General features: G+C 32.0%; 1 protein-coding gene across 1 annotated transcript; it reads right to left on the bottom strand.

The window, feature by feature from the left end:
* Positions 1–618: 618 nt before the first annotated feature.
* LOC139523889 (protein SSUH2 homolog) lies at positions 619–15403 on the bottom strand. Its single transcript, XM_071318266.1, has 13 exons — positions 15311–15403; positions 14255–14298; positions 13166–13249; positions 9589–9667; positions 8515–8647; positions 7915–7975; positions 7568–7692; positions 5280–5342; positions 4630–4748; positions 3958–4050; positions 2395–2497; positions 1988–2086; positions 619–1066 (listed from the first exon to the last, which is right to left on the bottom strand). Exons 1-13 carry the CDS (start codon positions 15322–15324, stop codon positions 920–922), a joined length of 1164 nt encoding a protein of 387 aa, XP_071174367.1. The 5' UTR covers positions 15325–15403; the 3' UTR covers positions 619–919.
* Positions 15404–23848: the final 8445 nt, after the last annotated feature.

The raw sequence follows: 23848 nt of genomic DNA on the forward strand, positions 1-23848 counted from the left end.
TAGTTAAACCGACGATACATCATTTTCAATTCATTATACTTTGCATTGCCAAAAGCCAATATTGTCCGGTATAGAACCAGTCTAAGACTGACAAAGGGAAGTAATCTGTTTAAAAGTGTGTAATAACAGAATCCAATCATTAATTGGCAAATGAACTATTAGTGACGCTCGAATAAAATAAAATCAAAAAATGCCTAATAATGTGCAAGAGCATTAAGGACCAAAGATCTCGAAATGTTTTGCAAAATACTTAGGTAATCTTTAATAATTCCTAATCAATTTAATAAAATTAACGGTACCAATTTTCTTGCACCAGATGCGCATTTCGACAATACATGTCTCTTCAGTGATGCTCGTAACCTGCCCATAAGCAAGCCTTGATAGTACGTTGACAATTTTCCAACAGAGAACCATCTAATGCTGCATATTCAAAGTCGTAACAATCCAAAATAATTGCGTTTTTACGATAAATAAAAATGAAATATAAACACCCGGCAATCAAATGTTTAAATAAAGACGTCCAACTATACTGTTAGAACCTCAAAATCTAAGAAATATTAGGACAAGTATAATAAATATTCATGTGAACAGAATATTATAATAATAATTAAAAAAAAAGATATTCAAAATATTTATTCAGCAAGAACAACGTTTAAAAAGATTAAAATGCATAAATATAAAATGGACGGAAATTCCAAAATTTGTAAGGAATTCATTGATTGCAAATAAAATGTTTCCTTTATAACAACAAGTAAGAAATATGGCTAAAATCCAAATAGATGCTCTAGTAAAATGAGTATACGATAAAAATACACAATGCATCTAACATTAACAAGTTACTAACACTGCATCAACATGTAATATGACTTAATTTTCTATAAATAGTTCCAGCTTTCAAACTAAAGAAGAATCAAATAATTTACATAATCTCGCAGCCGTAGCAACACTGATCAGGATAATCAGGGGCATGAACTCTACAATCCAACCCATAAACATAATAACTCATAAGTTTGTTATTATGTCTGTACTCGCATTTTGTCACAGGAACAACTTTTATTTTATGTCGCTGAAAATAGAACAAAATTTAAAACGTGGAAAGGTATTTGTTGCTGCAAGGCAAGACTTAAATTCATTGGTGTTATCAGCTTGCCTAATAATAAACTTAAGATTATCATGTCTTGATATCTCTGTTAACAGTTTATTTCTCACTTGTTTAAGCTACATGATTGGTGTCACAAGCGTAACAAAACTATTTGCCCATTCCAAAAATCGGAGATCTTCCCTCTGTTTTTGGTGGATTAATGTAGCTCAATATAAAGTTCTTTGTATAATTTTAGGTACTGTTGCTTTTCTTTTTGCTTTGTCTATATAACTTTTGGGTTTCTTTGTTACATAATTGTGTTATTCGTTATAGTGATTCAGATTATAACACCATGTTGACTGCTGTACTATTTTTGACATTTTTATCTATTTTGTCTGTTGGTTTTGTTCACACATCGTTGTCAATTTAATGAAATGTGTATGCGACTATCTTACAAGTGAGAGGTTTATCAAGCTATAAAACCAGGTTTAATCCACCATTTTGTTTTAAATAAGACACTGCCTGTACAAATTCAGAAATTTGAGTTGTTCTCTTTTGTGTTTTGAAAAGCTGAATTTTCCTCGGAGTTTGGTAATTTTGTTAATTTACTTTTTTCTAGTCTTTTTGTCTTTTTTTGTTTTACTACAGTATTGTCTGTCTTGTCAAATTATCGTTTTTAATACCCTTATGGCGTCTTCACTCTATTTGTTGCTGCCTTTTTTTATTTATTGAAAAGCAGAGTTGGTATAAGTTATACAGGAATGATAACATTACCATGATTAACATACGGCATTAACCTAATTTAAATTAGCAATTAGTTTAAACTCCATTAAAATAAATATTCTGATAACCTAACAGCTTTAATATTTATATATAATAATTAAAACAAGTATTGTAATAACGTACCTGCATCAAAATAAGAGAGTGAGGGAATTTATGTTCTGCCAACAAGCGAGCGGAGGCGGTCATAACTTCTGGATCTGGAGACTTCGTAATGGGATATAACTGAAAAAGGATATACTAAGTATCGTCAAAACATGTTTCCTTATAAAATGTATACGTATGTCAATAATTTCCTGTTAAAGAGTAGATTATTTTGTTCCCTGTTTAAAGCACTGAAGAAAAAAACCCATAACAAACTTCACAAAATCAAGATAACAAAAACAGGGAACAACTACATGAATACCAAAAGGAGCGAAACCTGTATCGAGTTCATGTCAAATTGTTTCTCTCTTACATGTAAAAAAAAAACCCGACTACATTGGATTTATGTTCTCTGAGACCATGAAATATAACATTGTAAACAACCATACCATTGGTTGTACATCTTCGAAAGCTATTGTTCCAGGAACTCTGGTCACAAGTACTTTTGGAACATTGGATTTTCCGACAGCATGATCACCTTTATAGGTTTTCCTGAAAGCAACAATATGAATATTCATGAAACTCATGAACTTTTTCCGAAGGTAAAAAAGTGAATAAAGATAAGGCTCAGATGTTTTTTTCCTGAAAAGTAACAATATGAATATACAAGTGGTTCGAAAAGTTTTCCAGAAAGTAATATCATAAATATACATGAGCCTCGGGAAGTTTTCCTGAAAGTAATAATATAAGTACTAGTATGCAGCTCAGGAGGTTGTATGCCAAAACACTTTAAATAGTCCATCATGCATTGCGGCCATTTGACATAACGATATTCCCGTGCTTGTATTTCCTATCATCATTTTCTTGATAGAGGGTTGCTGCTCTCAAGGAAGCTATTTATTAAACCAAGAGTTTCAAATGGTGAAGTTGAAATCATCCCTTCGTAAATTTTACGGACGCCATCACAAGTTGGTTGATCGTTATGGAATAACCGTTTCACAAATGATATCGGATATGTTCTTTACGTCGTAACTACAATCCCCTTCCCTTTCATGAATGTGACTTACCGAATTGGCTACTTACTGCATTTGTTATAACATGAGCAACACGACGGGTGCCACATGTGGAGCAGGATCTGCTTACCCTTCCGGAGCACCTGAGATCACCCCCAGGTTTTGGTGGGGTTCGTGTTGCTTATTCTTTAGTTTCATATGTTGTGTCATGTGTACTATTTTTTGTCTGTATTTCGATACGTATACGAGTAAGTAGCAATATGTCTTGGTATATAAAAAGCATAGCCAGATTCATCTATATATTTAAAAAGAAGATGTGGTATGATTGCCAATGAGACAACTCTCCACAAGAGACCAAAATGACACAAATTAACAACTATATATTATTGCCTGAGCGAAATGTAACCCAAGTTATAAATTATATCCTAATTTATGAATGAGGGTTTTTAAATGGCATGTTACATATTATTTCAATATTAACGCACTGACTATTGAGCTGCCGATAAGCTTAGGGACTAACTGTTCGTCAGTATTTATTATGTGATGGTGGGTTTTGCATTATATGATGTGGGTTTGTTATTATATGCTGTGGGTTTGTTATTATATGCTGTGGGTTTGTCATTATATGCTGTGGTTCCGTCATAACCACAGCATATAATAACAAACCCGCAGCATATAATGACAAACCCACCATCACATAATAAATACTATCACATAAAACAGCTATGGCGTTCCATACGCAAACATTCAAACACATGTTGTTTTTAAACAACTATAGAAAAGTCTCAAAGAATTAAAGGATATAAATCTTAATTTATTTTATATTATATTATGATTTGCAGAAAAAGAGGAGATTGGTCCTCGTCCAATCAAAATTCCCTCTGTATGTATGTTCTGAGATATCCTTAACACTGTAGGTCACTGCCATGCGTTTATATTGTGTATTTGTTAACGATACAGCCGTCAGGTTTATGTTAATGTAAAATTCAAGAAACTTACCATGTAACCAACAACTGAATGTACCATTTCAGCCTTGTTTGTCCCTGACAACTTGGACACGTCACTCGTGCAGTTCCATTACAACGAGAACAACTTAAATATTAAAAAAAAAAGGTTATAGGATTATGACCTCAAAAATAAGGAAGTACTTTCCTGATTATCAGAACGTACATAAATATTGAATCTTTCAGTTTACTATGCATGTCTCAAAAGGTGTGTTACTTACGCAGAAAGAAAATGAAAATCAACAAAATATTAAACACAATTACAATTATATATAAACATATGTTGTATTCACATTAACCCCAACTAAAATAAACCGGTCTAAAATAAGACTGTGTTTTATACACAAAATAACCGATGTTATGTATTTATTGGCCTTCTGATGAAGGATTGTATTGTACGTTTGCAATCGTGAGAAATACAACATGTATCTCTTGTGGAGAAAATTTAACTTAAACCCTTGATTTGTTATAGGTTCCAGTAATCCATTCATTCATATCTCATGTATAGTCGTTTCGTCGTTTTTCGTTTTTAACATTTTTTTTTGCAAAGATTTATATATATCTCTTTGACTTTATTTTTCATTCTCTCGTTGATTTCTTCTGCCTCTATGTTATGCAACTTTATCACTCCGTTGACTGTTCTTTCGCTTTTACCATTGATACTTACGGTTTTTTACCTGATCCATCACATATATCACACCTATGTACTCCTGATCTCCATACACCCTGGCTGTCCTTGACACGCTGTTGTCTTCTTCCTTTCCCTTTACACATCCCACAGTGAAGCTGAAAGATAACAATGTAATCTTGTAAATACAACAACAAAAGGAAGTGTTTGACGACCTTGACAGGCTTGACAGTCCTTGCACGGTTGGCCATGGCTTGCGCCTTTTTGGGCATTAAATAATTTAATTTTTACCATATGGTAACTATAACATATGTATGTCCCATTATTCCCTGCTCTTTGTTTTATGCCCTTTATTCTTTACTTTATGCCCTTTATTCTTTACTGTATGTCCATTATTCTTTACTTAAGTCCATTGTTTCTATTCTGTATACCCCATCCAGACCATCATCCATACACGACATATAATTTATTATAACAGCAAACCACCACGTGTACGCAAATAGAAATAGAAAATTAAGACACCGAGTCGCTGGAGAAAAAAAATCCTATAAATTGGTTTTTTTTTGCAGTTTCAAATAATTATTTCAGGATAGATTTACGGATTTTGTTTTACATAAATCTTGTTTTTTTTTAAGAAAGAAATGGGTTGTGATCAAATTAATTTATTTCGCGCAATTGGAAAAACATACCCGTCCTCTGCCTTCACACCCAGCACATATAAGAAATCCACCGGCTTGACATCTGTGACAAGGCTAAAAAATAAATTATTTATATTATAATGAGACTGGTCAAGAAACGCTATTTTGTTTATAGAGAAGATGAAATTTACGAAGTATTTGAAAGAACTAAACGTACAAAGAGAACAAATTATTTTAATTTACAAAATAAACAACAAGAAAAGTCTTTAATCATGGTACCGGAGTATAACCCTTCGATACGAAAACCTATCGACCTGATTAACAAAACACTAGAGTTTCAGTTTACCTGAAAACATTACCTGCTTACATGAAAAAAAAACATATTTGTTAGATTTATCATGAAACATGAAAATAACAAGAATGTGTCCAAAGAACACGGATGCCCCACTCGCACTATCATTTTCCATGTTCAATGGACCGAGAAATTGGATAAAAAATATAATTAGGCATTAAAATTAAGATAATATCATAGGAAACATGTGTACTAAGTTTCAAGTTGATTGGACTTCAACTTCATCAAAAACTACCTTGACCAAAAACTTTAACCTGAAACATGCACTTTCATTTTCTATGTTCAGTGGACCGTGAAATTGGGGTCAAAAGTTTAATTTGGCTTTAAAATTAGAAAGATCATATCATAAGGAACATGTGTACTAAGTTTCAAGTTGATTGGACTTCAACTTCATCAAAAACTACCTTGACCAAAAACTTTAACCTGAAGCGGGACAGACGGACGAACGAACAGACGGACGGACGAACGAACGGACAGACGGACGAACGGACGCACAGACCAGAAAACATAATGCCCCTCTACTATCGTAGGTGGGGCATAACTAGTAAGAATAAACTTATCACAGAGATATGTCTCGCTTTTTGTAATTTTATTAATGCAAATGTTGAAATCAAAATAGCATTCTATCGTAGGTGGGGCATAACTAGTAAGAATAAACTTATCACAGAGATATGTCTCGCTTTTTGTAATTTTATTAATGCAAATGTTGAAATCAAAATAGCATTCTTTTTGAAACATGTAAGTTTTGCAAATATTCGTGCCAATGGTAATACATACCCAATACCATTGATTTGTCATAAGCAAACCTAAAAACAAACTAATACACGTAAACTAAGCAAAATTTCAAAGTTAATAAACCATAACTGAGGGGACGCGGTCAAATAATCTCCATGGTAATGAAATATGCCTATGCTTAAACAACTGCATACCAACTATCATTGACCTACCACTGGTATCATAAACCGACCTTATCACAAACTTGTACATGAAAACTAAGCAAAAGTTTCAAAGTCAATACACCATGACTAAGGGGGCGGGGCTAAATAATCTCCATGGAAATGAGATATGCTTATACAACTGCATATATACCAATTATCATAAACTTACTACTAGTGGTTTCCCATAAACTGACCTAATCACAAATTAATACATGAAAACTAAGCAAAACTTCCAAAGACAAAAGACTTTAACTTGTGGGGGGAGGGCCAAATAATCTCCATGGTAATGAGATATGTAAATACTTATACAACTGCACACCAAATATATTTGACTTACCACTAGTGGTTCATCATAAACTAGACCTAATCACAAACTAATACATTGATGACGCGCCGCCGCCGACGACGGAAACAGCATACCTATGTCTCGGTTTTTGACTCCGTCAAGCGAGACAAAAATTATAATTCTGAAAATCAAACATAAAATCACGGGTATGGTTCAATAATTGAACTAATGTGATGTTAAGTTGGTTTAAACACAAAATGAAGACTTAATTTGGCATATTTACTCTCTAAACAATGACGAAATACTTGATGCTTTGGTATATGGGTGAGCTCGGGTGCCTTTATCTATAATGGACACAATATATTTTGTTGCTATTTTACATTTGGTTTAAGCTTTTTATTTTGATTGGTCCACACTTTTAATGGCTCAATTACAACTACTATATTAACTTTTTCTTACACGTTATCTGGAGTTTATGTCACCAAATATTAGTTGAAACTGAACTAGTAACATTTGTTCGACATCGTTAAAGTTGTGAAAAAATGTTTCAACTCGTACGTTGTAACAAAAATAAAGATCACAGATTTGTTGCTACACAAACGTAACGAAACAAATCAGATATGAAAAACCAACAATGTGCTTTCGGTCAATCTAATACAAACAAATGCAATTATCCTCTACAATATAAACAAATATTTACCATTAGCCAATCTGAACAAACAGATATATTCCTTAACTCAATGCAAGACAAATAGGCACTTACCCTGACGGAAGCTGTATGGGGAACTTCCACACTGCGAGTCTCAAAATCTCTAAACAGTACCGAGGTCAATGGGATTCCCCAAGGATGTACTGGAATTCCATTTTCTGGTCCGTCTATAAATTGTCCTGTCAAAAATAAAACAATATGACTGATAACTTTCCCATTTTTAGACTTAATCATTTTAATAAGAAAACAGATATTCACAGAGTGGCCATGGAAGGTTGTTGTTTTAACTTGTCCGCTAGCATTTACTATTAAATGATGCTTAAGATCTAGGACAAATGAGTTTGAACGAATTGACAATTGTCTATACATACTAAATGTAATAAAGTTTGCAATCAATGTACCTCTGAATGGTTCCATTTGCCATTGCGTCGATCTTGTTTCTGTAAAGGTTTCCAGTGTGTACTGTGAAAAAAATGTAATAAGTTAAGTTTTGAATTGAAAATATAAATATTCAAGAAAACTGGTAGCAAAACAATATTTAATCATTTCGTTAAATATATAAAACACAAGTCAAAGAAATAAAGACAAAAAAGCAAAACATGTTGAAGATAACATTATGGTTTTTGCCATACCTTTTTTTTTGTTTACAGTATAAGTTATAATAATTATGACACATTAGCAAAGTAGCATTGCCTATCTCCACAACCTCTCATATTGGTATCACTGTTCAAGTCAGTACACAACTGTGATAGGGGTTCAAAGTTAGAAACGTTTGGTTTTACACCAACAATAAGTTGAGCCGCATTCACCTAAATCCCTTTGCGTGAAAGATTTCAAAATTCTTCGCCTTTCTACAGACGGGGTTTCTTTAATTTAGTAAAAATTGAAGTATTTAAATCAAGACTTGCGACGGATGTTTTATATTATATTATGTGTGGTATTATAAAAGCGTAACATTGTTCAATGTATGCGATTTTTTATGTTATAAATATATTAGTTACATGATATGTTGTGGAAGATTCCAGGTTTTCAAACGTTGTTATTTTGTTGGCTGTTCCCTTTCCCCAGCAACACTGTGTTTCTATGTGGTCCAGCAGTGCCTTTTTTGCTCTTTCGTGTGATATAACTGGAACCCTTCAATGTTAATGGTAGAACGTATAAATTTGTTTCAAACATATTTTACTTGTAACAGCACAAACATAAGAAAACGCGTTTACTTGTTAAATTAAAGAAAGTAAACAAATATCCGTAACCATCAATACTTATAAAATTAAACAAACATTAAGACTTAAGGTAGCACAATACAAAGATTTTATCACTCCCAATCAGACAACTTTAAACTGATGTAATTCATTTCATCCTTCTTTATATTTTATAAATTAGGTACCAAAAGAAAGAAGAAAGATTAATCTTTCAAATTGTGATAATTTCATTATGACATAATTATTACATAATTAATTATTATGTAATTAGTTGCTATATTGTGATGTCCACACTTGAATGAATTTAGCTTCTTTGTTCTTCATAGCATCCCAAATTATTTTATATATTCTTGTACAACACAGCTTGACCTCCAAAACTGTGTCTCAGATTTCCAAAAACATCAATAGAACAAATTTTATACCCAATTGAATTTAGTGGTCTCTTATCATCGGAATTGATGTTGCAAACTTCATTGAAGATTTATGAGAAAATGAAATACAATAAGAAAAATCTGAGACACAGTTTTGGAGGTCAAACTGTGTTTTACAAGAATATATAAAATATTTTGGGATGCTATGAAGAACAAAGAAGCTAAATTCATTCAAGTGTGGACATCACAATATAGCAACTAATTACATAATAATTATGTCATAATGAAATTATCACAATTTGAAAGATTAATCTTTCTTCTTTCTTTTGGTACCTCATTTATAAAATTTAAAGAAAGATGAGTGGAATTACATCAGTTTAAAGATGTCTGATTGAGGATGAAAAATCTTTGTATTGTGCTACCTTAAAACCAAACACCAAAACTTTAATATATGGAGTAAATGGTTCCCTTGTATGATTTCACATTTACTATTGTAACTTACTCTTGCATTTCTGGCTGCTTATAAGAAGCTTTATCCGGGACACTTGTCGCGAGTGGCGGCATTGGTGGTGGTAGTGAGCCTGCAACGCATATAAGTTAAATAGTTAAGTTTTAGATATGCTATGCTATACTCCGCCATATTCTGTCTGTTCCGTGGTCCTAGGTCTGCAGCCTGTAATGCAGTGTTTGTCATTTGTTGCTGTGTTTCATATTTGTTTTGTTCATTTTTTGTAAAAATATTAGGCCGTTAGTTTTCTCGAATTGTTTTACATTTGTGATTTCGAGACCTTTAATAGATGACAATGTGGTATGGGCTTTGTTCATCGTTGAAGGCTATAGTAGTCTATAGTAGTCAATTTCTGTGTCAATTGGTCTCTTGCGAAAATTTGTCTCATTGACAGTTATATCACAACTTCTTTTTTAAATGTTATATTTTTATTAATGTAAAATTTAGTAAAAATCTCGATGCCAAAATTAAACCAAAAACAGTATCGAGGATTATTAGGGCATGTGTTGCTTCAGTGGTGTACTACTTATAGATCTAACATTAATGGTTTAAATTCTTAACTTAAATATTGACTCAAAAGATATGCATACATATTGCTTGGATATCTACAGTGTTATAAAATAATTATTCGTCACCTATATATTTTTGGTCCTTATTTTAAATGATAACACGTAATTATTCATAAAATAATATTTTTAAGGCATTGATCAATGAATTTTAACAACCATTAATTGGAAGACATAGCATTGCCTGAATCATAGTTGATTATTTGTTCATAGTTTTGTCTTCATTTCCCCCTCCTAAAAAAACAAACCCCGATATAACAGAGATAAAAACGGGCTGATAAGTGTTGAGGGGGAACAATGGCTGATAAGTGTTGAGGGGGGACAATGGAATCTTAAAAATTACCATTTTGAGAAAAAAGATAAAAACAATCAATTTGTTTTAAATTAGTAGTCATGTAATTAAAAACAAAAATCCAATAAAAAAAAACTAAATGCGAACTGTTCCTTTTCATTGAAAGCATGCATGTACCTCCACAATAACCAAGTATGGTTAACACATTCAGTAAAATAGATAATGTATCGTCAACTATTAAACACACATGTGGTGTTCCTTTGGGTCATTACAGTCAAAATCTTTTTCTCAATAAAATGTGATTCATAGCAGTAAGGATATTTTTTATTTCATTGTTGATTGGTGAACACCAAGACACAAATAATACTGATATCCAGGACGATAATTAACTGATGGGTAATTCAAAATGTTGCTGGGATGTAAACTCATAGTTCTTCTGACGCTGGAAAATGATAGTATGTTGGTAGTAGACAGAAATATGGGATTAAAGTGACCAGACAACGAACCCTTCGGCGTGTCACTACTCCTATATGGGACAACTGAATGTATCGGTGATTTTTTTAGAAAATGTACAGTCAAACAGACGTCTGTCTCTACTATTGGTGAACAATCCGGAGATGTCACTGGGGATACCAATGGCATATAGACATATATATGCAAGTTTACCCTCAGTATACATAATCGTATAGGAATAATCTGCAACAAGAAGGGATAGTACTAAAGGCTTATTCTCATTTCGCCTTAGCTGTCAAAATTATTATATAAAATAAATCCCATTTTGCCTTAGTACAAATTTTCAGGTTAAAAAGAATTAACTAAGGCGTAATGGGAACTTGTGTAAACAATGGAATTAAGTTATTTTTTGTTTGTATTGCAATTATTGTTTGATAAACTATTGAATCTTGATATATGTTATTTTAATGTAAAATTCTGCCTTGAAATACTTTTTAAAAGATATTTTTTGTGTCTTCCCAATGTCTCACTTTAAGGAATAATTATTTTAAGAGTGGCTCATCTTTTTTAAATTAGCAGACTAATAATGTACATGTAATGAATAATCACACGAGAGAAAAGGACTAATTACATAAAGCATAAGAATTATTTACATAAATATAAATAAATACATCTTCGCTAACCAAGGGTAACGATCCACTCCCGCTCTCTTCACAGCGGGAGTGGATCGTAACCCTTGGCTAGCGAAGATGAAATAAATATTACTATTATGATAGTATTTTACTTATAAATGGACTTAGTTTATTCCGCCAGGAAGAATTACATTCATTCTGTGGTAAAAATTTATAACAATAACTTTCTTAAACTATCCTGGATTTGTACCAAACTTGGACAGAAGCTTGTTTATGATCATAAGATAGTATACAGAAGTTAATTTTGTAAAATAGAATATTCCATTTTTTCAGTATTTTACTTATAAATGGACTTAGTTATTCTACCAGGAAACATTACATTCACTCTAGATCTGTGGTTACAGTTTTTACAACTTTAATTACTATCTTTAACTATCCTGGATTTGTACCAAATTTGGACAGAAGCTTGTTTATGATTAAAAGCTAGTATCTAGAAAGAAATTAAGTTAAAATTTTGTTCTTGATTTTCGTATTTTACTTATAAATGGACTTAGTTATTCTACCAGGAAACATTACATTCACTCTAGATCTGTGGTTAAAGTTTTTACAACTTTAATTACTATCTTTAACTATCCTGAATTTGTACCAAATTTGGACAGAAGCTTGTTTATGATTAAAAGCTAGTATCTAGAAAGAAATTAAGTTAAAATTTTGTTCTTGATTTTTCGTATTTTACTTATAAATGGACTTAGCGTTTCTTCCAGTTACATAACATATAGTCTGCAGTAAAAGTTTTTAAAACATTTATTAGATTCATAAACTATCCTGGATTTTTACCAAACTTGGACAGAAGCTTATCTTTCAATCAAAAAATAATATAAAGAGGAATAATTTTATTATTTTCCCCCCTCATTTTTGTTGAGCCTGCGATTAACAGCAAAAGTAGACGAGACACCAGGTTCCGCGGAATCCTTACAAATTTAATATACAATTAGCACAGTTTTGATTTTTTTTAATATATTTTTTAATTAAAATTCTGTTATACAATATTTCAAGGAAGCAACTTTCCTATTTAGAAATGTCTTTATTTTTTTTGTAGATTTTTACTGATTTCCGGCACAACTTTTGAAATAATCAAAATGGTTACTTTTATTAAAAATAATAATTCAAAAGAAACAATTCCCAAATTACATGTTATTTAAATTGCTATAAAAACACAGAGGTTTAATTTGTTTATTTAATATTTTTATCTAAATTCACATTTCGCCTTAGTTCAATTCCCATCTGGCCTTAGTATATTTTTTACCTTTTTTACCTGGAATTTACAGTTAAGGCGAAATGAGAACACACCGTACTAAATATCCAAAAGGTATGAAATATCTATAACTTAATAAGTCTATCGCTAATTTCCTGTCGAGTTTAATATGTATTTAAAACATGATTTTCAATGGGACATTAAATAAATCAATCTTTTGAGTAGCATGGTCATAAACACATTTAAATATTGTGGAATTCAAGTTGAATATCAAAATTGCTTTATTCAATTTTTTGAAATTTGAGGGTGAAAAAGGTCTGCTTTTAATTTTAATGATTTTTGTGAAATGGTACTTTGGTTAAATCAAACATACCTCCTTCAATCGAATATCCAGGAATAACTTGCAAATCCGTCGGTAAACCAACTTTGTCATTTTCCCCTATTCCCTCAAGTATGACTGAAAAATAATGTTAATTACTCGTGCATTAAAAATATACTTTGAAATATTGGTGGTTCTGTTTTATTGTAAATTAAACTAATATGTTTTTGGGGTTTCCCAAATTGTCTCCCAATCGCAAGAACAACGCTTTTTATGCCAAAGAAATTTGAGTTGTCACGTAGATTGAACGTATCTGTGTATGATTTTGCTGATCAGACTAGGTCCTTATATTTCTTTTGGTTACTCATTCATAGTTTTGTTGGTTTTTTTCTAAATCAAAATCAGTTAGAACTACTTTTATCAGAGATTCTGACACAAGCATGCCAAATCAATTCTGTCAATAGCTAGTTTGTTTCCCCCCAAAAATGTATGATATGTCTGAAATCCTTACCAAGGTTTAAAATGGACATTACATATAAAACAAAAAAGCATATTTTTTAACTAATTTTGTATGGTAAGATGCCAAATAATGGGTCGTATGGTAGCTTCTACTGTGAATTGAAACTTAGTAATACGCATTGCTTACATTAATAATGTCCGCAATTGCTTTTTACCTTCTGAACATGGTTTCTCAATTGCAATGATAGTTCTAGATAATGTTATTTTTTTGTAAAATGCTTTGATAGAAATTGCACTTAATGTTTTCATGACCTAAATAGTTATCAAAGGTACCAGGATTATAATTTAATACGCCAGACGCGCGTTTCGTCTACTTAACACTCATCTGTGACGCTCAGATCACAATAGTTATAAAGCCAAACAAGTACAAAGTTGAAGAGCGTTGATAACCTATAATTCCAAAAAGTTGTGCCAAATACGACTAAGGTAATCTATTCCTGGGATAGGAAAATCCTTAGTTTTTCGAAAAATTCAAAGTTTTGTAAATAGGAAATTTATTAAAATGACCATGTAATTGAAATTCATGTCAACACCGATTACTGGACTGGTTATACCCTCGGGGACGAAACGTCCACCAGCATTTGCATCGACCCAGTGGTGTAAACAGTTATCAAAGGTACTAACCTGGATCATTTTTGTCGACAGAATCAGGACCACCTGCATTGGGTCTGAAAAAAAATAGGAAAGCTAAAGAGATATCTGCGTGTATATAATCTATCAGAAAATGGTAATTACTTTAAAAGAAAACACATAAGAAACTAAAGGGCTAAAGATAGCTTAAATATTTCATCTTGTAATCACCGAATACTTTAGGTATGTTTGAACCTTCAAAGTTAAGAAAAATAAGCTATTTTCTACAAGATCTACCCCTTCGTCCGGTTTTGTGATTTTAGGAGACAACAAGGTTCAATTTTTGTCAACTGCAAAAAGAACAAATGGCATGTTGTTACTTTTAATGACACACAAAAAAAAAACATATACCCGCATAATGTCTTCAAATATGGGTAAAAACTATTTCCTCCAATGTTTCGTTGTCTAGTACGTACATGTATGTCAAACCTGTCTTTAATTTTTTTTTCAATATCAAATGTTCATATACATGTAACTTCAATTATCAACCAAAATCCACGATCAACCAGGAGAGTCGACAATCGAAGTAAATTGCTTACTTACTAGACTCAGGGCTATGGGTTCGGTGGTTGATATTATGTCAGCAAAGTTGAAATTCACTTTTATTTGACTGCGATATTCAGAAAATATTACAATTTTAACTATCGAACTTGATGTTTTACTATGCAGATGTCAGCCATGATATCACAGAATGTAATCATTCAAAATTAACCCTGTTCGTCAAGCAATGGTCTCGAAAATAAATCTCCCCGATATCAAGTTTGCTGAACACTTGTATTCTCCCCCCCCCCCCCCAAAGAAAACAAAACAAATAAAAACAAAAACAAAAAAAGAACAAAGAACAAAACAAAGAACAAAAACAAAAACGAAATAGGTTTTAAATGTATTATCATGAATGTTATAAATCCCTACCATATAAGTATGTACATGTAGGTTTACATGCATCAATTATTAAACATACAAACAAATCAATAAAACAAGAAGTGGGCAGTTTTAATATAATAAGGCTACAACAAATATCTATGATGATGAATGATAAATATTTCTTACCCTATTTGTGACATTTTGAAGTTCTTGTTGTCAAAATGATTTAAATAACAGCACGAATACGGTTAGATACCACCAATTAGTATTCTGTTTATTCAATCAATCAATGGTACTCAACGGTCAAAAATTAATAACACCGGTCAGAGTGAGTGTGCCGTGTGCAAATGCTTTTAATTTCTGACTGGCCAATACAGGTAGCCTTTAGTTATTATTTCAATTGTTTAAATACCTTTGGATTTGGTTATTTCCAATGACATATATATATATACGGCAATAAGTGTTCATTTAATGTCGCTACTCATGATAACTGTAGGATTCACAAAATTTGATGTTTATAGTTAATTGATTTGAACTTGTATGTATACTTGAAGATGTTTGCAAACATTCATTTGGACCATTATATCGTCCATGAAATTTATTTTGTAACTTCGTGGTAACATATAAAATTATCGCTCATTCGTCCCTTAGTTTAGTTGTTCGATAACTAGCGTTTTGGAAATCCCTAGTTTTCAAAAAAATATAATGAAATTAACAACTGCGCTAATTTCACAGGATAATATTGTATATGTATGTAATACCTGTATTACTGGATCATTTTTATTTCAGAAAAACTTTACCCGTAAACGACTGCAGCTTAGTGTGAAATCTATTGAAACATAATCCCTTCCCTGTTGTAATTCCTTTTCAATGACCAAGGGTCGAAATTGGTCAACGATTGCTCTGTTCCTTTTTCTGAAGTAGTATAAATTTGTTTTTGCTGTGGAGCAGGAGGCGAAGGCAAACATAGATGTTGGAATCTTATCTTTATCTTCTGCACTTTTCAAATTCAAATTTCTTCTAAAAATTACGTGTAAAATTTGTTTTGACTAAAACGCTATATTTGAAACCATAAACGAATGTAGCATCTCCATAACTTGTCAACTGTCTAATAGTCATGGTATGATTGCCAATTAGACTCTCCACAAATGACCAAATGGCACAGAAATTCACAACTATATGTCACCGTATGACCTTCAACAATGATGAACACCCATACGCATAGTCAGCTAATAAAGGCCCAGAAATAACAAATGTGCGAATGGGAGGTATTATTAACTCGGGAAATTTTACCTGTCGAAATGTTAGCGTTGTAGATTATGTGATCACATCTGTACATCTGTTGAGATTTGTTTGCAACTTTTTTCTGCACGATTTTTCTGAATTATTTTCTGATGTACACAGTCCTATAACAGTTTCCTTTAAGAACACGTATCAAGAACATTCTGATTCTGGAAATATTTCACAAAATACAAATGAAAAAGATGAAAAAATTAAAAGTGGAATTGGGATTTACAAAATGATTTAAAAAATAATTTGTCTCAAGAAAGAAAAGACATGACTTTTGAAAGTCTAAATCAAATTTCAAGTGATAATATTGACCAATTGAAGGTTGATACGATTTTTGATGATGTTTGTAAAATTATGCTTAATTCTGCCAGAAATACGTTTGGTATTTTCAAACCAAAAGAAACGAAAAAAAAATAAAGCCAGTAGATAAACCTTGGTTTGATGAGGATTGTAGATTTGCTAGGCAAAATTATAGAAAACTAAAGAGAAATATTTCATCAAAATCTTCTGTTCAACAAAAGCAGAACTTAAGACTTACGGGAAAAAAATATAAACAAATTTTAGATAAAAAAATCAATTTACATAGAAAGAAAATGATGAAAGATATGAAAAATTTAAAATCGAAAAATCCAGGAGAATTCTAGAAATTATTAAACCAAGGGAAAAGAAAACAACAACCTGGTATATCTATAGAGTCTTTATTTGATTTTCTTAAAGGACTAGATGCTGTTGATGCTGACACAGTTACCACAGATTTACCGGGTATTGACCCAGATCAACATGGGTCAAATAATATTGATATAAATCTCCATATCACAAGGGATGAAATAATATTATGCATAAGAAAAATGAAAAATAATAAAGCATGTGGTGAAGATAGGGTTATAAATGAATATATTGAAATTGTTAAAGAATTTAACTATTTGTGCATATTATTATCTAGAACTGGTAATACTAAAATAGCACAGAAACACTTAGCAGAAAAAGCAACAAAAGATATGTTTAATGTGTTGAAAGCAGGCCGCATGCATAATCTTTCTATTCAATGTCACTTAGATCTTTTTGATAAAGTTGTGAAACCCATACTTTTGTATGGATGTGAAATTTGGGGGCATGGTAATGTTGAAATTATAGAAAGAATCCATCTGAAATTCTGTAAACTTCTTTTGAAACTGAAAAATTCCACACCTAACTATATGGTATACGGTGAACTTGGTAGATATCCTTTGGACATTGATATTAAATAAAAAATAGTACGGTTTATCTCATTTATAAGATAAACCAATTTAATTAAAGAGAAATGATTATTGCCTCATTCGGATCCGGTTCTTGTTTCCCGCCAATCAACGTCACATGACTCGTCAGCATTACATTGCACTAGCCAATCTTGTAGATATGTAAAAGTTTCAAAAACCCACCCACCTCCCCTTTCAATCTGCCACCTAATAACAATTCTTGTGTCTGCTGCTGTTTTATTTATCTTTTCAGAATGACCAGAACATGCCGGATCTATAACTTTTTGGACAAAAAAGAGGAGAAAACCAAGCCGATGGATTTGATAGCTAAATCATACGTTCGAGAACTATAATTATTATGTCAATGCTAATTTCATGAATGGCTACCACCTTTATCTAAATATTTAGACACAATCAGTGTGAAAATGGAATTACCAATACCTGGTATTAGTGCTTCGCCTAGATGCATTTAACTTTTGACTTTATTTGGATAAAAATCATGCAGCATTTATTTTAATTACTCGATTCTAATTGTTCATTGTTTTGTAATAAAATCATTCGTCACAGTCAAAAAGGATGTCGGGATCTAACCCGAATAATCCAGTCGTTATATTACGATCACTTCGATCACTCCTCTGGAGGACAATGACCGTAAGGGGGCGCTGTAATTATTCGAGTTAGTCGGGATCTGGCAAGATTAAGGGGTTATGATCGTTTCCCGTAATTGTACGTCGGATCATATTAGGTTTTTACTTTCCTGCGGTACCGCAGGAAGTTCTGTTGAGACCATCTCATGTCTACCCTGAGTGGCCGGTTCTGAATTGGTACCAGTTCGAGCTTGACTGTTAATGATACATAGTATGGCCTATGTATTCAGTGTTTTATAATATAAAAAATGTTAATCTTTACTCCCCTGAAACCAGGGGGTGATGCGAATAAGACCCGACGTATTTGGGGGTCATAACCCTCGTTCTCTTTAGGATTTAACCTGGAGGAACTTGAGCATCCATTGCTACCAATGGTGCACAGATTTGTCAGTTAAAACTAGCATGTCGGCATTCTGTAATCATGTCAGACCTCGTCATTCTAAGTGAACTGTGGCCGTTATTTCCACATTATTTATTTGTTTGTTATGTTTTTGCCTGAAAATGGATTCTTTGATTAATGTCTTATTGGTGTAAGTTATTATCCGCTAAAGAGACTAAGCTATCTTCTATCGCATATAGACTATTAAAAACACTATTTACTGTTAATAATGTATGTACATTTTTTGTGAGTAAAGTTAAAAATATTTTGGATGAATGTGGTTTTTCAAATATTTGGATTTCTCAATGTTTTGGTAATGATATATGGTTAAAAAATGCACTTAAGTTGAGATTACAAGACCATTATAAACAGTTGTGGAATACACAATTACAAGAGTCTGCAGTAAATTATAGAATTTTAAGTTAGAATTAAATTTTGAAAAATATTTCGATATCTTGGATATGCACGAAAGTATTATTTTATGTAGATATAGAACCACAGACTCCCAATATAGACAGGGAGGTGGAATAATGTTAATAGAAATGATCGAAAATGTCATCTTTGTAATATTGGTAGTATTGGAGACGAATTACATTATCTGCTAGAATGTCCATTTTTTAACGACAGCAGACAATTATACCTTGATAAGTACTATTTGGCTCGTGTTAATACACTAAAATTTGGAAAACTGATGAGCAAACTAAACAAAAAGTCAGAGTTAAAAAGATTATGTAAGCTTATAAAGTGTATAAATAAACATGTGGGTCCTCCTGGTTAAAATGTATATTATTTTGAAACCACTGTATTTTATATATGTTTTGTAAATAGATGCACATGCATGTACATATTTTGCACTCTCTCTGTAACTATGTATCTGCAATGGTTAAGAGAATAAAGATATAGTGTACTAGTGCCAACATTTTGAAATTTAGGTATAAAGTTGAATGAAAAAATGTTGGCATAGGTTGAATAATTTGTTACAGATTAAGTGTTACAAAACATAAATTAATTAGGGGCTAATAAATTTACAACCAGTTTAAACCTACCGTTAAAGTATACTCAATTGAATATACAATGTCTTTTACAAGTACAAGTGAAAATGTAGGTATAATTGTGTGTGTTGAGGATCTCTATTTCATATAGGAATTCGTTTAAAATAGATATAATGAAATAATGAGGAAAAAAAGAATTTTATGGATCTTTATTTTAAAAGAACAACCATCTAGTCATATTAAATATATATCAGTGTCATTCTCATGAATAATATAAAATATATGATTAAAATATTAATTTTTATATTTTATAACTGGTGTCATGTTATCGTTGGGTCTCTTGGGCAAGTTTCACAAACATATCTCAGGAGTCGGACATGTCTTAGGATGGTTTTACAGTATATTCTAGTCCTTAGTAGGTTTTACAAAGTGGTCCTAAATTTTGACATTTTCTAAAGTTGGTCACAAAGTAAGGACTACACGAGAGGTTTCTTATGATGGTCTTAGGATAGTCACAAGTTTGTTTATATAAAATTACACTAATTCTTTTAGTAATTTTGAAAATTATCTCATTATTATCTAATTATCAATTCGAATGATGGAGTTCCAAATTAGAAACACAAAATGTAACCATAAATCTCACAACTCAATACACAGAGTACTTTACTTTTTTAAACTAAAACAAAGTAAATAAAGGGTGCACTGTCCAACTGGAAAGTCTATAAATGAACCGAAAAATCATTCTATTTGATATTTATTTTAAATTTCATATTGCAATTTGATTTAAAAAGAAAATTCTGTTGAAGTATGGTATATTTGTATATTTTGTTGCTTGTTGATAGTTATCAAAGGTACCAGGATTATAATTTAGTACGCCAGACGCGCGTTTCGTCTACATAAGACTCATCAGGGACGCTCATATTAAAATATTTATAAAGCCAAACAATTACAAAGTTGAAGAGCATTGAGGATCCAAAATTCCAAAAAGTTGTGCCAAATACGGCTAAGGAAATCTATGCCTGGAATAAGAAAATCCTTAGTTTTTCGAAAAATTTAAACTTTTTGTTTACAGGAAATTTATAAAAAAAAAAAAATGACCACATTATTGATATTCATGTCAACACCGAAGTGTTGACTATTGGGCTGGTGATACCCTCGGGAACGAAACGTCCACCAGCAGTGGCATCGACCCAGTGGTGTAAATAGTTATCAAAGGTACCAGGATTATAATTTAGTACGCCAGACGCGCGTTTCGTCTACATAAGACTCATCAGTGACGCTCATATCAAAATATTTATAAAGCCAAACAATTACAAAGTTGAAGAGCATTGAGGATCCAAAATTCCAAAAAGTTGTGCCAAATACGGCTAAGGAAATCTATGCCTGGAATAAGAAAATCCTTAGTTTTTCGAAAAATTTAAACTTTTTGTTTACAGGAAATTTATAAAAAAAAAAAAAATGACCACATTATTGATATTCATGTCAACACCGAAGTGTTGACTACTGGGTTGGTGATACCCTCGGGGACGAAACGTCCACCAGCAGTGGCATCGACCCAATGGTGTAAATAGTTATCAAAGGTACCAGGATTATAATTTAGTACGCCAGACGCGCGTTTCGTCTACATAAGACTCATCAGTGACGCTTTGAAGTATGTTTCATATTAAATACAACAGGATAATGAACAAAAATTATCATTAAAATTTGCACCAATAAAATAGGTTTTTAACTCTTTTTTTCACGTATTTTTTATATTTAAATTTTGCAAATTATACTTTACTTTTGTTTCTGAGTTTTCAAAGAGTAATATTTTAATGCATGCTTATATATACTGAATGTATTTTACCTTTTATTTATTAATAATTGCTATAACAACACCTATTGTATTTTGTTTGTAGGCACATGTTGAATATATTTTTATCAAATGCTGGCATAGGTTGAAGACACCGTGACAAATTATCTTGACAATAATAAAAGGCTTAATTATCAAAATTAGATAATTAATTACGTTCATTCTTAAGGAATGTCAGATATAGGAATGGGTTGATGCAGCCTCCCCCTTGTTCATTCATCTTGCTGGTTAGAAAGTACATGAAACACGATGATAATGCACACGGAGCCATTTGCAAATAGGGCAGACAAATATCTTGCTAGTGCCATACATATATATATATATAAGAAGATGTGTTATGAGTGCGAATGAGACATCTCTCCATTGATTATATATAAGTACGTCTGAACCAGTGACAACTCTATCACAAATTTATCCATCGGATCACCAGCAGTGATGGTGATACAAGGCTGTGTACATTCTGCATAGATAATTCGTCTAAACATCAACCCATCAATGTTAGATCTGTAAATTTGCTTTCGCAAATATTTTGTTCTTCCCTATCCGGGATTCGAACTCATGCTACTGAAATACCGTGACACCAAATCGGTCACCAATAAGACCTAAAATGTGTTGATCCATTAAGCAATCTATAATTTTAAAACCTTCTAATTGCACGGATTTGATGTACAAATTAACAGATAACATATCGTCATTGAACGTGGTCCAGAGCAAATAATTCACTGCCGAAAAACAGAAATGCAGGTTTTCAATATACTAAATATTAAAGCTCTGTCACATGGTTGTGTCATTCATTCAGCATAACAGTTCAGCATGGTTTATCTTTTCCTGCGTAACTGGGTAGGATATACGTGTGTGAGAGAGTGAGGCAATCAAAGTTATCATTTGCATTACTGATATGACTTTGACAAACAAACTAAAGAATGAACAACCAGAACCCTTATGAAAATTAGGCGGAACAAATGCTCCGGGAGAGCATGTTAGTTCCTGCTTTGTCCTTAGGTAGCAATAAACAGTTAGGAAAAAATATTAAAATTTGCCCTTATAAATTTTACCATCCCATGATCCCCTTTTCATTGCTTTCTTGCAATACATGATCAAGCTTACTGTTTGTGTCATATATGGGCATATGTTAGTCCAAATAATTATGACGTCTTGAAAGGCTATTATAATTTTTTTCTTTGACGCCTTACGTCGAAGTAAGGCGTCAAAGAAAACAATTATAATAGCCTTTCAAGACGTCATAATTATTTGGACTAGGCATATGTATGTAATCAGAATCTTCCATAGATTTTATATTCAGCATATAAAATGGTAAAATATAATTTCTTTTGGGTGTATCCATGGCAACAATCTGCATTTATTTGTTATAAAATATTGCAAAAAGGGGGAAAAAGATGTCACATATTTCCCCAAAATTTGGCTAAAAGTAGAATTTCAATCGCTTGCAGTAATACCTTTTCTGAAACTGTGTACATACATCATTCAGCAAATCCAATGAAAATCATATGTCTTTCATCTCATTTTTTTGTAAAATTGCGTCAAAAACTTCGTGTAGAAAAAATGTGTTTGTAAACTTTACATTAATTTCTGGACCAATGGCCGATCTAGCTATGAAAATACGGATTGTCAAACAGAAAACAGCCCATAAAACAGGTTAAAAATAATCTTGATGCTCTTATAAACCATCTTTGAAGGCTAAATTAGCACTCAGATGTCTAAAAATTAATTTTATTACACAATAACTTTCCTATTTGAAAAATCCACATGGGCCAAAATGCGAAACTAAACTCCTAACTGTGTATTGCTACCTTAGCAACCGTCGTGTTATTGGTGCAAATCTACTAGTGCATGTGTAATGGCAAATTCCGTATAGATCCATAAACAAGGAAAGCCGATGAGGTCATGATTGTAACTTCGCCATTCTAGATACTATTAGAATTATTTCTTAACACAGAATTTCTGTAACGGTCAACCAAGTCATAATAAATTCAGCAATACCATCAAAACCATTACTTCATTATCTTTCCTATCATTAGCAACCTTCTGAAATCACCCTTTCCTCCTTAATTCAATTTATTAAAGTCATCTAATAAGTAACACAAAGTATACATGTATATATAATAAGTTCACGAAGTATATATATAATAAGTACGTCTGAACTAGACAGTGACAGCTCTATGACAGATTTTATCCATCGGATCACCAGCGATGATGATACAAGGCTGAAAACACATTCTGTATATACAATTGGTCTCAAAACAGCCCTGGGCGGGATTCGAACTCATGCTTCTCAGATATCGTATATATATATATATAAAAACATCAA

This window comes from Mytilus edulis, chromosome 1 (genome assembly GCF_963676685.1).
Source record: "Mytilus edulis chromosome 1, xbMytEdul2.2, whole genome shotgun sequence".
NCBI classification, from domain to species: domain Eukaryota; kingdom Metazoa; phylum Mollusca; class Bivalvia; order Mytilida; family Mytilidae; genus Mytilus; species Mytilus edulis.